The sequence below is a fragment of the Sminthopsis crassicaudata genome, chromosome 6, assembly GCF_048593235.1.
Source record: "Sminthopsis crassicaudata isolate SCR6 chromosome 6, ASM4859323v1, whole genome shotgun sequence".
Taxonomy (NCBI): domain Eukaryota; kingdom Metazoa; phylum Chordata; class Mammalia; order Dasyuromorphia; family Dasyuridae; genus Sminthopsis; species Sminthopsis crassicaudata.
The window spans coordinates 204,354,348-204,367,279 of record NC_133622.1 but is presented as its reverse complement, the minus strand read 5'-3'; the positions used below and the strand labels follow the sequence as shown (position 1 = coordinate 204,367,279).

Genomic DNA, 12,932 nt, shown 5'->3' with positions numbered 1-12,932 from the left:
CCTTCCACTCTGTCTTTTACTTCTGTCCCTTCCTCCTTCCATTGTTTCCCCCTTGACACCAGTAGCCTGTTGAATGGTGATCCTCACTCTGCACTCAGAACCTCTGTCTCTGTCCTTTCTCCTTCCCTGTTCCCCCTCCCTTCATCTCTTTTCCTTCATAGTAACAGGCAGAATAGGGATGCTTTGATTCCTGATGTCTGTCTCCACCTCTTTCCTCCCTTTCCCCTTTTGTTCAGGATATTGAATGGTGATCTTTGTCCTCTCCTGTTCCTTAGGCTGCTGTTTATTCTTGCCTCCTTTCTTGCCCTTCCCATTGCACTTCAATAATTGCCCCCTCCTCAAGATTCCCATCCTCTTATCCCCACGGCAGGCTCTGAGCGGCTGGCCTGCGGTCCTGCTTAGACAGATTAGGTCGTCTGTATCTGTCCCTGTTCCATCTGCTTGTGTCCAAGGGCATCAGCAATGTGTGGATCCAGTATTTGTAGTTTGTGAAATTCTTTCAAGTTGTCCTTCTATATTTGGTTCGGAGCAGCAGGGGAGAAGCCAACCCGCCATTACTGAGTGAATACACGCTATTTTTAGATGCCTTGTGGGTTTCCTTTTGGAGAAATGGGCCCTTTGAGCCCTCTGCGATGGCTCCCTTCCCCCAGTCCCAAATAGAAAGCTGCTGGCTTTGTGGCCTTCCCGGCGGATCACTTTTGGCAGGCTTTGGTTATTCCTCTGTGCATCTGAGTAAGCCAAAGGTGAAACTCTCAGACCTGGCATCTAAACCCGTAACTGCGGCGTCTCTGGTGTTGGTGCGGCCTTGTTTATACTTTTAAAGATTTTTTTTGGCATGGTGGTTGGGAGTAAGTGACTTGCCCAAGGTCACACAGCCAATAGTTGTTAAGGCCAGATCCTCCAGACTTTGATGCTCTATCCACGGTGCCATCCAGCTGCCCCAGTGTTGTTTATAATAAAACAATATTTGGGGAACATTGGGTTAGAATTATGCTCTCAAAGGGGTTGGTTACCTATAAAGGCAAGGAAGGGTTCAAGGAGCACCTGTGAAGCCCTGGGCAAGAGGAAATGTTCACAGCACTCACCATCCCTGTCTGGGGACTGGGGGGGCTCATGGTCCTGAGCAGTTGTGCCATACTTGCGCCTTATTTTAGGACCTGCAGTTCCACTGTTTGGGAAGTTGGAGTGGAGGTGTGAGGGTCCGTGAGAGGATCCAACCTTGTAGGTGAGCGTTCTCTCCTTTTAGTGCTGGGAGCCTTTTGTTGGGGGTGCAAGCGAGGGCCCTGGAATCTGACTCACAGAGACAAGGATGATGGCCGTGGCTGGTGGGGAGGGTAATGAAAAAGCCACTTGGAGTTCAGCCGGCTCCTCTTCCGTTTGCTGCTGTGAGTACTAGCAGGGGTGACTCTGGGAGTCAAAGACTTCTGGGACTCTGGGCAGGCGACTTTCTTGCTCTTGCTTTTTCCTGTCCCTGCAATGAGGGTGACACTTGTACTCTGTCACTCACAGCAGCTTCAGCACAAACCTCAGCTTCTCTGTGTAGGAAGTCAGGGGTCCTCACTGACCCTCCAGCTCGTGGCGCAGCGGGCCAGGAGTCAGGAAGATGGCCATTCCCATCAGAAGTGCTGGCTGGGTGACCCTGGGCAGGGCACTTAATGGCTCTCTTGTGAGGTTGTCAGGAGGATCAAATGAGAAGGTATTTCTGAGAAGCTCTGGGCACATTGTCTAACACAGTAGGAGCTCTGTTAATGCTTATTTACCCCTCCTCCTCCGTGGGCACCACTTGGTAAAGTGGGCAGCTCCTCCGGAACATAGAGCTGAGAGGGAGCCTAGAACATAGAATGCTAGAGCCGAGAGGGAGCTTAAAAACCTCTAGAGCAATGACACCTTTTTTGTGTCCTTGACTTCCCCCCAACCCCTACACTTCTTTTAATAGTTAGGTGAAGCCTATGAACCCCTTCTCAAAATAACTTTTAAAAATCCATAATTAAAGGAAATGCTAAATTTTATTTAGTGAAAATAAAAGTGTAACTTTTCCCCCTTATTCAATTTCACAGATTACCTCCCTTCCTACCCTGGCCCCCCAAATTTCCATTGCCCCCCCTCCCAGTAAGGCCTCCTGCTTAAGTACAACTAGCTCCCTTCTCTTTTCTTATGGATCAGGAACCTGAGGCTTAAATCTCAATTTGATCTTAGTCCCAAAGAATATCAAACCATTTAGAAAGGAGCTGATCTTAGATGGCTGGGGAACCCCACCTGTCCCCTCTACCATACACCTTGGTGTTGTGTGGCGGACAGGTCTGTGTGATTATGTTAGTTCCCCAAATTCTCTAGGGGCCCATCTCTAACCCACAAAGTTCACTGGTGATTCAGCTCTGCCCAGGGACTTCTGTGGAAGTCCCCAGTAAGCAACCTCCCCTTCAGAAAGTGAGCTGCATCTCTTACTAAAGTTCAGGCCCTGCTCACCACCTGTTTATACAAAGACCCTCTCCAAGACCCACGAGCGCGCATTCTGCAGGTGGAGTGTGGTGGGTAGATGCCCCGCAGTGAGGGTTCTGCTTCTCTAAGTGCCCTTGGGCTCTTTCTGGCCCCGCAGGAATAAGGGAACGGTTAAACCAACAAGTGGGTTTTATTTCCCCACAAGTTTGTTATGCACTAGCAGCAAGAGGCTGATGTTCAGGCCCTGAGTTGGTTTGGGCCTGCGGCCAGCCCAACCGCCACCTTCCCCAGTGCCTGAGAAGGCCCCCCGCGTTCTGTGGCGCTTGACCTTGGCTGAGATGGGAATAAAAAGAGGCCAGATGGAACTAACCCAGCTGCGCCTGTGGCCGTGAGCCCCGGCTGCCGGGCCTCTGGAGCTGAGAGTGAGGGGGCCTGGCTGCAGATGGGCTGGTTTTCACCCTCGGCCCTGTAGCGGCCCTCAGCAGGCCGCCTCCCGGCTTCCCCACCACCAGCCTGAGGCCTGTCTGGTAGGATGGGAGAGGGTCCTTCCTTAACCTGGGTTTCCTGGCCTTGTTGTTGAAGAGTGAACAGCTGCTCCTTAATCAGCTAGGACTGACACGGAGGCCCTGCTTTGGTCCTGCTTCTGACAGGGGCTCTGTGGCTGTGGGCACATCCCGCCACTTGTCTCTGCCTTAGTTTGCCAGCATGAAAGGAGGGAGGGGACAAAACAGCCTCCAAGGTCTCTCCTCGGTGCTTGCTACGTGCCGGGCATGAGGCTGCAAAGACAAATAGGAAATCACCTCTGGCCCCAAGGAGCTCGCATTTGTGGAGGGGCCGGCTGGGTGACGCCGAGGAAGGAGACCGGCCTTGAGAGAGCAGTAATAACAACAATAGCTTCATGATGCACTTTTTATCTCGTAGCTGTAGACTGGGGCAAAGCATCTTACAGGTCTGACCTCGTTCCCTTCTCTTTGAAATGAGGAGCATTGTGTTTACAGACTTGTAGCAAGAGGGATTTTTTTCCCCCTGTAAATCTTAAAACACTATAGCTTCAACTTTCTTTTCTTCCTTTATCTCTTTTCATTTCCCTCCCTCCCTTTTTTCTTTCCTCTTTCTTCTCTTTTTCCTTCTCTTTACCATTCCAATTTTTCTTCCCTCCTTCCTATTTGCAGGCCAATCTCTGCTTTGTGGATATTGACAACCATTTCATTGAGCTGCCCGAGGACCTGCCTCAGTTTCCCAACAAGCTAGAGTTTGTCCAGGAGATCTCTGAGATTCTTATGGCCTTTGGAATTCCCCCAGAAGGGAACCTGCACTGCAGCGAGAGTGCCTCCAAATTGAAGAGCCTCAGGGCCTGTGACATTGCCTCAGACAAACGGAATGGGAACATTGCCAGCTCCCCTCTGCACACCTATGGACTCCTCAAGGAGAATGAGACCATTGCCAGGCTTCAAGCCCTGGTCCAAAGGACTGGGGTAAGCTTGGAAAAGGTGAGCTTCCTGTTAGACTTGTGGCCCCCGAAAAGAGGTGGTGGGGGTGGGGGGGCACGGTGCCAAGAGCCTGACTTCTTCCTTTGTTGCTGCTGTGGTGGGGATACGCTTCTTCCTTTTTATAATCTTCTCAAGTGTCCAGAATCTCTCGTGTCTCCCTCTTTTCTGCACTGGAAAACACAAACCTTTGTTATCAGTATATATTGTCAAGCAAAACAAGATCTTGCATTGGCCTTGTCCAAGCAAAATGCATCTCACATTGCACTTTAAATCCATCCCCTTCCTGCCAGGAGGTTTGTAGCATGCTTCATCGATGGCCTTTGGACTTTGGTTGGTTATTTCATTAATCAGAGTTATCAGATCTTTCAGAGTTGTTTTTAAAATGTTGTTGGTTGTATAAATTGTCATCCTTCTTCTGCTCTCTTCCTCTTTATCAGTTCCTATAACTTCTCTAGGGTTTTTCAGAGATAGTTCCTCTCAAGTCTTTTTGTTGTTTTAATTTTTTTTTTTTTGCCAGTTACATGTAAAACATTTTTTTTTGCATTTTTTAAAAAACTGTGAGTTCCAGATTCTCTCCATTTTCCACACACCCCTCTATTGAGAAGGCACGTGTGAAGTTATGTAAAATATTTCCATGAGTTATCCTCCATAATTTCTAACAGCAGAGAAGTGTTCTGTAACATCCACACATCCATCATTTGATCAGGCATTCCCCAATGGTTCTTCCCACTTTAGATGCTTGACTAGAACCAGTTGAAGGCAAATGTGGTGGACTATAGATATGGAAGGAGGCGTGCATTTTCATTCATAGCCAGTCTCTTGATTTTTGCTTGGTTGAACTTATACCAGGGAAGATTTGGGAATGGAGGAGAAAGGAAGAGTCATTAGGAAGTGACAGTGATAATTTTTTTAAAAAAGAGAATAGTTTAAACATTTTTTTTTTCAAAGGTGACTGTCGGCCAGAATGGCTGAAATAATGTATGTGATTTTAAGCAGCCACAGCCCTGTGTAGCCTACATAGAGATGGTCAGGTGCTCCAGAGAGCAGTATTTGCTCCGGGAAAATCATCTATGAGTTTCTGCATCTCTCATGGGGCCTTGGACCCGGCACAGACTCCTGGATAGGCCTCTGCTCTCTACTGAACCGTTTGGACTTCCATTTGGATCAAGATGAAGGAGATGGGTTTTCGCTCTTACCAGAGACAAAAATCAATTCTTACCCAGTGGTCCTCATTTTTTTGGTACTGTGGAAATGTTTATTGATAACTTGTGAGTTTTTTATTTTTCTATTTTACAAAAGGTATTTTGGAATTAAAGTGTCATTGGGAAGTTGTCTTGTTTTTGTTTTTAATGGCAACCAATAGGAGTCCAGCTGGGCAAGTTCTTTCTCTTTGGAGTCTCACTTTCACTGCCTGTAAAATGAAGGTGTTTGCCACCTTCGTGTGCTCTGTAAGGTCCCTTCTAGTTTGAGACAGATGATGTAATTGCTCCTGGAATTCTGAATATAGCCTGTTATCATGCCCACATCAGGCTTTTTTTTTTTTTTTTAATGTGCTTTTAAAAAATGATTTTAATCACATCATTTTCTAATACACACCTGCCTCCTCCCCCATTATATCTTCTCATGATAAAGAAGCACAGTTAACAAACCAAACCAGCACATTAATTAAATGACAATGTCTCACAATGTAAGTCTCATTCTGTTCCTGGGGCTTACCCCTTCCCTATTTGGAGGAGGGAGCTGTTCCTCCTCATTAGCTCTCCGGAGTTAAGATTGGTTAATTTGTTGAATTCATCCATCTGAGTTCTTTTGTCTTTTACGATTATTTTTCTGGGTATTCCTGTAATCATTATTTTTATTATTCTCTTAATCAGATCAGGATTAAAAGACCTGGAAGAGCATCACAGAGACTCTTTGGTCCTCTTCACCTCTATTTTTTATGATGAAATTAAGGTCCAGGAAAGTTAAATGCCTTTCCTAAGGATATACTGAAAGCAATTAATAGGGATTTGAAACTAGGATCCTTGACTCTAAAAGCCAGGGCTCTTTTCTCTTGATCACACAGAACTGGAGTTTAGATTGATTTAACTGTTCTTGCCTCGCTTCCAGCAATTTGGGAGTAGAAGAGAACTTCCCTTTTTAAAAAATTTTTAACTCCCCCATTTGGAGTGAGCCATTAGGGTGAGAATCGCTGGGCTAAACAGGCTTCTTGTTGCTGAAAGCTCCACATTTAGTCACCACATCGATCCTTGCTCTGTTCTCTCCTTTTGCTAACAGGTCCTGATCCTGGGCTCATTTTGGGGGTGCTCAGTTCAGCTACCAAACCCCTGATTCTGCTCAGGAGTCACGAAGAATATCTTCTCATTTCAGGAAAGAGAGGAAAAAAGGAATGCTTTTTCTAGCTGTTGTTTCTTTTCCACAGCTGGACATGCGAGAAGAGAGCAGCAGCAATAAAGATCTCAAAGTTCAGTGTGAGGAAGAGGAGCTCAGGGTTTACCAGCTGAACATCCAGATACGAGAAGTCTTTGCCAATCGCTTCACCCAGATGTTTGCTGACTATGAAGTGTTTGTCATCCAGCCCAGCCAGGATAAAGAGTCCTGGTTCACCAATAGGGAGCAGATGCAGAACTTTGATAAGGTGAGGTCAAAAGTAGGTGACATTTAACAATGGCAGTCCAATGCCTCTTTTCACCAGTGAGATGATTCAAGTCAGTTCCAATGGACTTGTGATGGAGAGAGCCATCTGAAGTCAGAGAGAGGACAATGGGGGACTGAATGTGGATCACAACATAGCATTTTTACTCTTTTTGTTGTTGTTTGCTAGGACTTTGTTTTTTTTTCTCATTTTTTTCCTTTTTGTTCTGATTTTTCTTGTGCAACACAATAATAGTGGAATTATGTATATAGAAGAACTCTATATATGTTTAACATATATTGTATTACTTGCCGTCTAGGGGAGGGAAGGGGAGAAAAGAAGGGAGAAAAATTTGGAACACAAGATTTTGTAAGGGTGAATCTTGTAAATTATCTTTGCATATATTTTGAAAAGAAAAAGCTATTTTTAAAAAAGTGGCAGTCCATAAGTGTCAGGGTGATTTTTTAAAGAATGACAGTCAAAAAATAGGTGTCATGGCAGTGTCTGTGAGAATAATGGTCCAGTGGAGACTAGTAAGGGTAGAGATGGCTTGAGTGAACTCTTTGAGGTAAACCATTGGTCTTAGTAGTTCTTTTGAGATATTTGTGGTCTGAAAGCCAGAGTTCATGACTTTACTGATATATTGGGTAAGCTTTAAGTCTTGTCCATTGAAATGTTAGTTGGCATAGATAATTCTACTATCAGACAATCCAGTCCAATTCAAGAAACATTTATTGTCTAGCCTACGACAGGCCAGGCACTGTGCTAAGAGTTGTTAAGCTATAATTAATAAAACAGATAGCCCCAGCTTCAAAAACTTACCATCTAAAGAATGAGACAACACACACAAAGTCAGGAAAGCCAGAGTGGGACACCAGAGGGGTGCCTTGCATGGGGGTGGCTTGTTCTGTGGTGTTGAAACTAGGCAAGGCAGCAGATTAACTGGAGTAATTAAGCAGTTATTAAATACTTACAGTGTGACAAGCACTTTGTTAGGTACTGGGGACACAAGAACAGAGAATGATCAAGTGCTACTCACAAGGACGTCGATCCTAATGAGGGAGGTGACAAGTACATGTAATCCCCCCCCCCCTCTCTCTCCTCTCTCTGTCTCTACCTCTGTCTTTCTGTTTCTCTCTCTCTATGTGTGTGTGTGTGTATAGATATAGCATAAATATAAAGTTAGTGTGTGTGTGTATATATATATATATATATATATATATATATATATATATATATATGTATGTATATATACACACTTCCATGCACACACACAAAAACAAAGTACTGAAATATAAGGTAATTGGGAAGGGGGGCACTATTGATGAGAGGAATAACAAAAAGCTTCATACAGAAGATGGTACCTCACTGGAATCTTAAAGGAAGCAGGGACTTGGTGAGGCAGACGCAAGTGGGGAATATATTTCATCCATGAGGATCAGAGACAGCATAAAGAGGAGAGATGGAGGGCAGAGAGTTTATATCTGATTCTGGAGGTATTAGGAAGCCATGAGGGATGGTTGAGTGGGGGAGTGAACCCAGTCAGATCTTCTGGCAGCCGTGTGTAGGGTAGACCAGAGCAGGGCAGATGACACTGGGAGATCATCCAGGAGCCTGTCACTGTAATATAGGGGAGAGATCTTAGGGTCCGAACTGATATGGTAGCTGTATGGCCTCCTCCCGTCTTTCCTACTGAGGGGTTAGTATGGAGCAGTTCATTTGGGAGATTTGGTTTCCTCCTGACTCATCTGGCTAACCAACAACTGTGCCGTCTCTGTTTCTCTAGTTGTGGATGTGTAAAGAGGTAGGAACTTTTCAGTTGGTCTGAAGGTTATATGTGTGATGTATAATGAGTTTTTGTTGGAAACACACAAAAGGAGCAATTCGGTTCTCTGATGGGCAGACGGGAAAGCCAGTGAAATCCTAGATGATCAGTTATCATGGGGGAAATGGCTGGATATATTTTGCTGTTCCTGCTCATGGCTAACATGCTTCCCTATCTTGTTTTTCCTTTCCTGTGGGTTCTGAAGGCCTCTTTTTTATCAGATCAGCCTGAGCCCTACCTGCCATTCCTCTCAAGATTCCTGGAGACCCAGATGTTCGCATCCTTTGTTGACAATAAGATCATGTGCCACGATGATGACGACAAAGACCCCATTCTGAGGGTGTTTGATGCTCGAGTGGACAAAATAAGGTTACTGAACGTGAGGACGCCGACCCTGCGAACCTCCATGTACCAGAAGTGCACCACTGTGGATGAAGCAGGTGAGGCAGGGCTTCATCCGGCTGAGTCCTCCCCTCACACATCCTTCTGACCTATCACAAGTCAGCTAGTCCCTGCCTGGCAGTCCGAGGCAGCTCAGGGACAGTCTGCAGGTGCCTTTGTGTCCACTTCCTGAGGGGAGTGTCGCGTCCCCTTGAAGCATTTCATTAGTACTTTCTTCTAACCTTCAGCTCCGACTCCAGGCCTTTGACTGAGATGAGAGTTCTCAACAGAGCCCTGAGGACGGTTAACCTTGGAGAGCTTCTTGTTTTTAGCACAGACACTGTAATGCCTTGGAAGGATTTCGGGGTCCAGACTCATGATGAGGCTGCTTCCTTGGCAGCTCTTGGGCAGAAGCTGCATAGGCATCTTTAGTGTGTCTGCTAGACCATGAACAGTAAAGACTTGCCTTATAGCCCCATGCCTGTGGGTGCGATAGGCATGAATCTGCAAGGGCTGCTGAAGTCATCTGGGCCAGCGGAAACAAACTAAGGCCCAGAGAGGCTGTGATTTGTTGCAGGTCACACAGTAGGTGATTGAACTGGACTTCGAGCCCACCTCCTTCAGGTGTGGACTAACCAAATCATTTTCCAGACCATGTGAAAGAAGGAGCTGCAGGTCCTGGAGACAGGCCTGCTTGTGCCATTTAGGATACAGAGGTGTCTGGAACAGTATCTGGGTGCTGGGGATGGACTGGGGGCCCGGCCTGATGTTGTTGGTGAGATGACACTCAAATTCCAGTCATGGTCTCTGGAGAGACTTGGCCAGTGGGAACATCTGGGCCACACTCCACCACTTGTGCATAGTAGCTTTTGCTGACTGGGAAAGAGCTTCTCTCCTGACATTTGGTAGCTGTGTGACCCTGTGCAAGTCATTAACCTCTCTGGCCCTCAACTTCCAGTCTACAAAATGATAGGGATGCTCCCTCTCCTCATATACATACCCAGTTCTGCCTGTATAATCACCCACGTTATGCACATCTGGCCATACATACACAATATGTATATACAGCACACATTCATCCTCCAGATATACCTTTTACAAATATTCCTTCACATATAAATATGTTCTCCACATATATACCCTCCCTCCAAAAATACATATACACTGTACCAGATCCAAATCTAAATTTAACAGTAGGAAAAGGTAGCTCAGAGTTGTAAGGGAATGCTATACTCTGGTGTGGTTTTTATTTCTGGGAGTCCCTTGCCTATGATGAGGTGAATTAGTCTGTTTAACTTCACGTAGGCCCTAAGAATGCTATTTTGCAGCTTTTGAGACCAGATGTTCAGAAGGGCCTCACCCATTTGTTTTTGTTCTTGTCTGCATTCCCTGCAGAGAAAGCGATTGAGCTGAGACTGGCAAAAATTGACCACACTGCTATTCACCCCCACTTATTGGACATGAAGATTGGGCAGGGGAAGTATGAGCCGGGATTCTTCCCCAAACTGCAAGCTGATGTGCTTTCAACCGGGCCAGCCAGCAACAAGTGAGTAATCCTGGAGGCTGTCCATGCCAGACATGCTAGAAATCAAGGTTGTATATGCTAGGGAGGGTTGGGCTAAGTAGTTGGGGGATTGATCATATCCACCATGACTTCGAATCCCCTGAAGGACTCTAAATTAGGTAAAGTAAAGATAAGGAAAGCTCCCTTCATTCTAGCAGGTCAAAGAAAAACTAAGCTTATATAGAGCAGGGTCAGGGAATTAAAAATTTAAAATTTTGGGATAACTTTATTTCAGTATAATTGATTTCCCTGGTAGCCTATATATTTTATCACACACATATAAAAACATTATTCCAAGAAGGGAGCCATGAGCTTTGGCCAGATTGCTAGAGTTGCCCATGACTCCAAAAAGGTGAAGATGTCCTTCACTCTCAGATGTTCACTATCCTTGGTCTGACTCTTTAGTTTAGTCAAGGACTTCAGACTGCTGATGAGCTATAAGACCAGGTGAAATCAAGCTTGAAACTCCTCAGCAGAATCACTATCTTCGGCTCACCATGCCTATGGCAGTGAGCTGTGCTATTTGTCTCAATGGGTAGAAATGGAAAAAAGCTGAGAAAAAGTCTTTGTAGAGTCCAGATCCCCTTGAAACTCTGTCCAGTTATCAATGGAGATCAATGGCATCTGCCTTTTCTAGGAGACCACCCTTTCGCTCAGCCCTTGGTCCCTGGCTACTCTTCTGCCAGAGCAGTGACAGCCTTTGCAGGTGTGTGTGGTTCTGCTCTCCCTTCCCTCCCCCAGCCCCCAGCCCTTCAGTCCGGCCTGGGGACTTTCACTACTCATCTAGGAAACGGTCTCCTTGTTTCTGACAGATGGACCAAGAGGAATGCACCTGCCCAGTGGAGGCGGAAGGATAGACAGAAACAGCACACAGAACATCTACGCCTAGATAATGACCAGAGGGAGGTGAGAGCCTCATGGCACCGGAGCCGGGGTGAAAGGTTGGGGAGGGGGAGGGATTGCCAATGGCTCCAAGATCTCCAGAGAACTTTGCTTACAGCAACCCAATGAGGTAGCAGGGCAAATACCATTTATCTCCATTTTATGTAAAAGGAGAGTAAGAGAGTTTGGGAACCGGGAAGATTAAACCAGATGCTGTTGCTAATAAGCAATGGTGTTGGAGCAAGGCCTTTTTGTTGTTGAGTTCGGTCTCTAGAGCTAGAAGGGAAATAAGAGCCTCTCAAGTCTCACTCATCTCCTGTTATAGAAGCAAGCAATAGTCACTCTATGGGCAATTAGTGATGAGCTCTGTTAGAAATGGTATCTTTATTACATATCAAACAGCTGTTTGGAGGGTGGTTGTCTTACATAGATGTTTTTCTCCATCAACCAAGAGTCTTTAAAGTCCGGATTTTAATATATTCTATGAAAATCCTCTAGGAAGGACCTTATGCTATACAATATTGTTGTTGTTGTTTTTAAATAGCATTTTACTTTTTCAAATATATGTAAAGATAATTTTCAACACTCATTTCTGTAGGATCTTGTGTTCTAAATTTTTTCTCTCTCTCTCCTTTACTACCTCCTTCCCCCAAGCAGTAAGCAATCTGATATGTTATACATGTAAAATCCTTTTAACCATATTACCATATTTGTCATGTTGTGCAAGAAAGATCAGAACAAAAGAGAAAAAACATAAGAAAGAAAAGCAAACAGAAAAAGAGGTGAAAATACAATGTTTTGATCCACATTCAGTCTCCATAGTTCTCTCTCTGGATGCGGATGGCATTTTCCATCCCTAGTCTATTTGGAATTGTCTTGGATCACTACATTGCTGAGAAGAACTAAGTCTGTCATAGTTGATTATCACTGTTAGTGTGTACAATAATCCCCTAGTTCTGCTCATTTCACTCATATATCCAAGTTACAATTTAGGAACAGTTTATCAAATAGGAAAGGAAAACAAAAATTACATTTTGTGATGCTTATTCATAAGTCAGTAATATTATTTATTATTAGTCAAACGATAAATTTTTTTATTGTGTTAATATTGTAGAAATGTTAAACTATCATTCAGTATTATTATTTATATTTATTATTAGTAGGCTTTAAGGATTTCTAGAATGAAGGAAAAATAACAAATCACAAAGATTCAAACAATAATAATCTCATGAAAAGAAACTAAATTTTATCTTCTCATACACACATGTACACACATACTTATAAATGGCAGTATCTTCTGATACCTTATAGTGTAGCTACAATTTGCATGTTTATTTTGTTTGTTTGTTTTACTAACTTATAAATTTAAAAGACTAGTAAATTTCTAGTCAAGTTTTATATAGTTTATTGCTTAATGCCAGTCTCTATTGATTGGAGACTTTGATATTTTGCTTGTATATTGTACAAAGTCCACCCACCCACTGGGTCATCTAGCAATTGCTTGAAGAATTGGATAGTGGAAAACTCTACAGTTGTCTGAAGTGCCCCATTCACTTTGTGGCTCTACTTGTTAGCAAGTTTTTCCATACCTTAAACTTAGATTTACCTCTTTGCAATTTGTTCTGATTTTGCTCTTTAGGATCATGCAGAACATGCCTTCTTAATTCCTCTTCCATATGTTGACCTTCAGATACTTAGAGAGCACCATTATGCTTC

General features: G+C 44.3%; 1 protein-coding gene across 3 annotated transcripts in view; it reads left to right on the top strand.

Moving 5' to 3' along the window:
* DENND5A (DENN domain containing 5A) overlaps positions 1-12,932 on the top strand; it is an 88,031-nt gene that overhangs the window by 53,674 nt on the left and 21,425 nt on the right. For 2 of the 3 annotated variants that reach the window (XM_074274858.1, XM_074274860.1), the window contains 5 exons: positions 3,612-3,929; positions 6,352-6,567; positions 8,595-8,829; positions 10,166-10,316; positions 11,147-11,240. In XM_074274858.1, coding sequence (XP_074130959.1) covers positions 3,612-3,929; positions 6,352-6,567; positions 8,595-8,829; positions 10,166-10,316; positions 11,147-11,240 — 1,014 coding nt within the window. The remainder of the gene's footprint in view (positions 1-3,611; positions 3,930-6,351; positions 6,568-8,594; positions 8,830-10,165; positions 10,317-11,146; positions 11,241-12,932) is intronic. The other variant, XM_074274859.1, reaches the window with a different exon arrangement.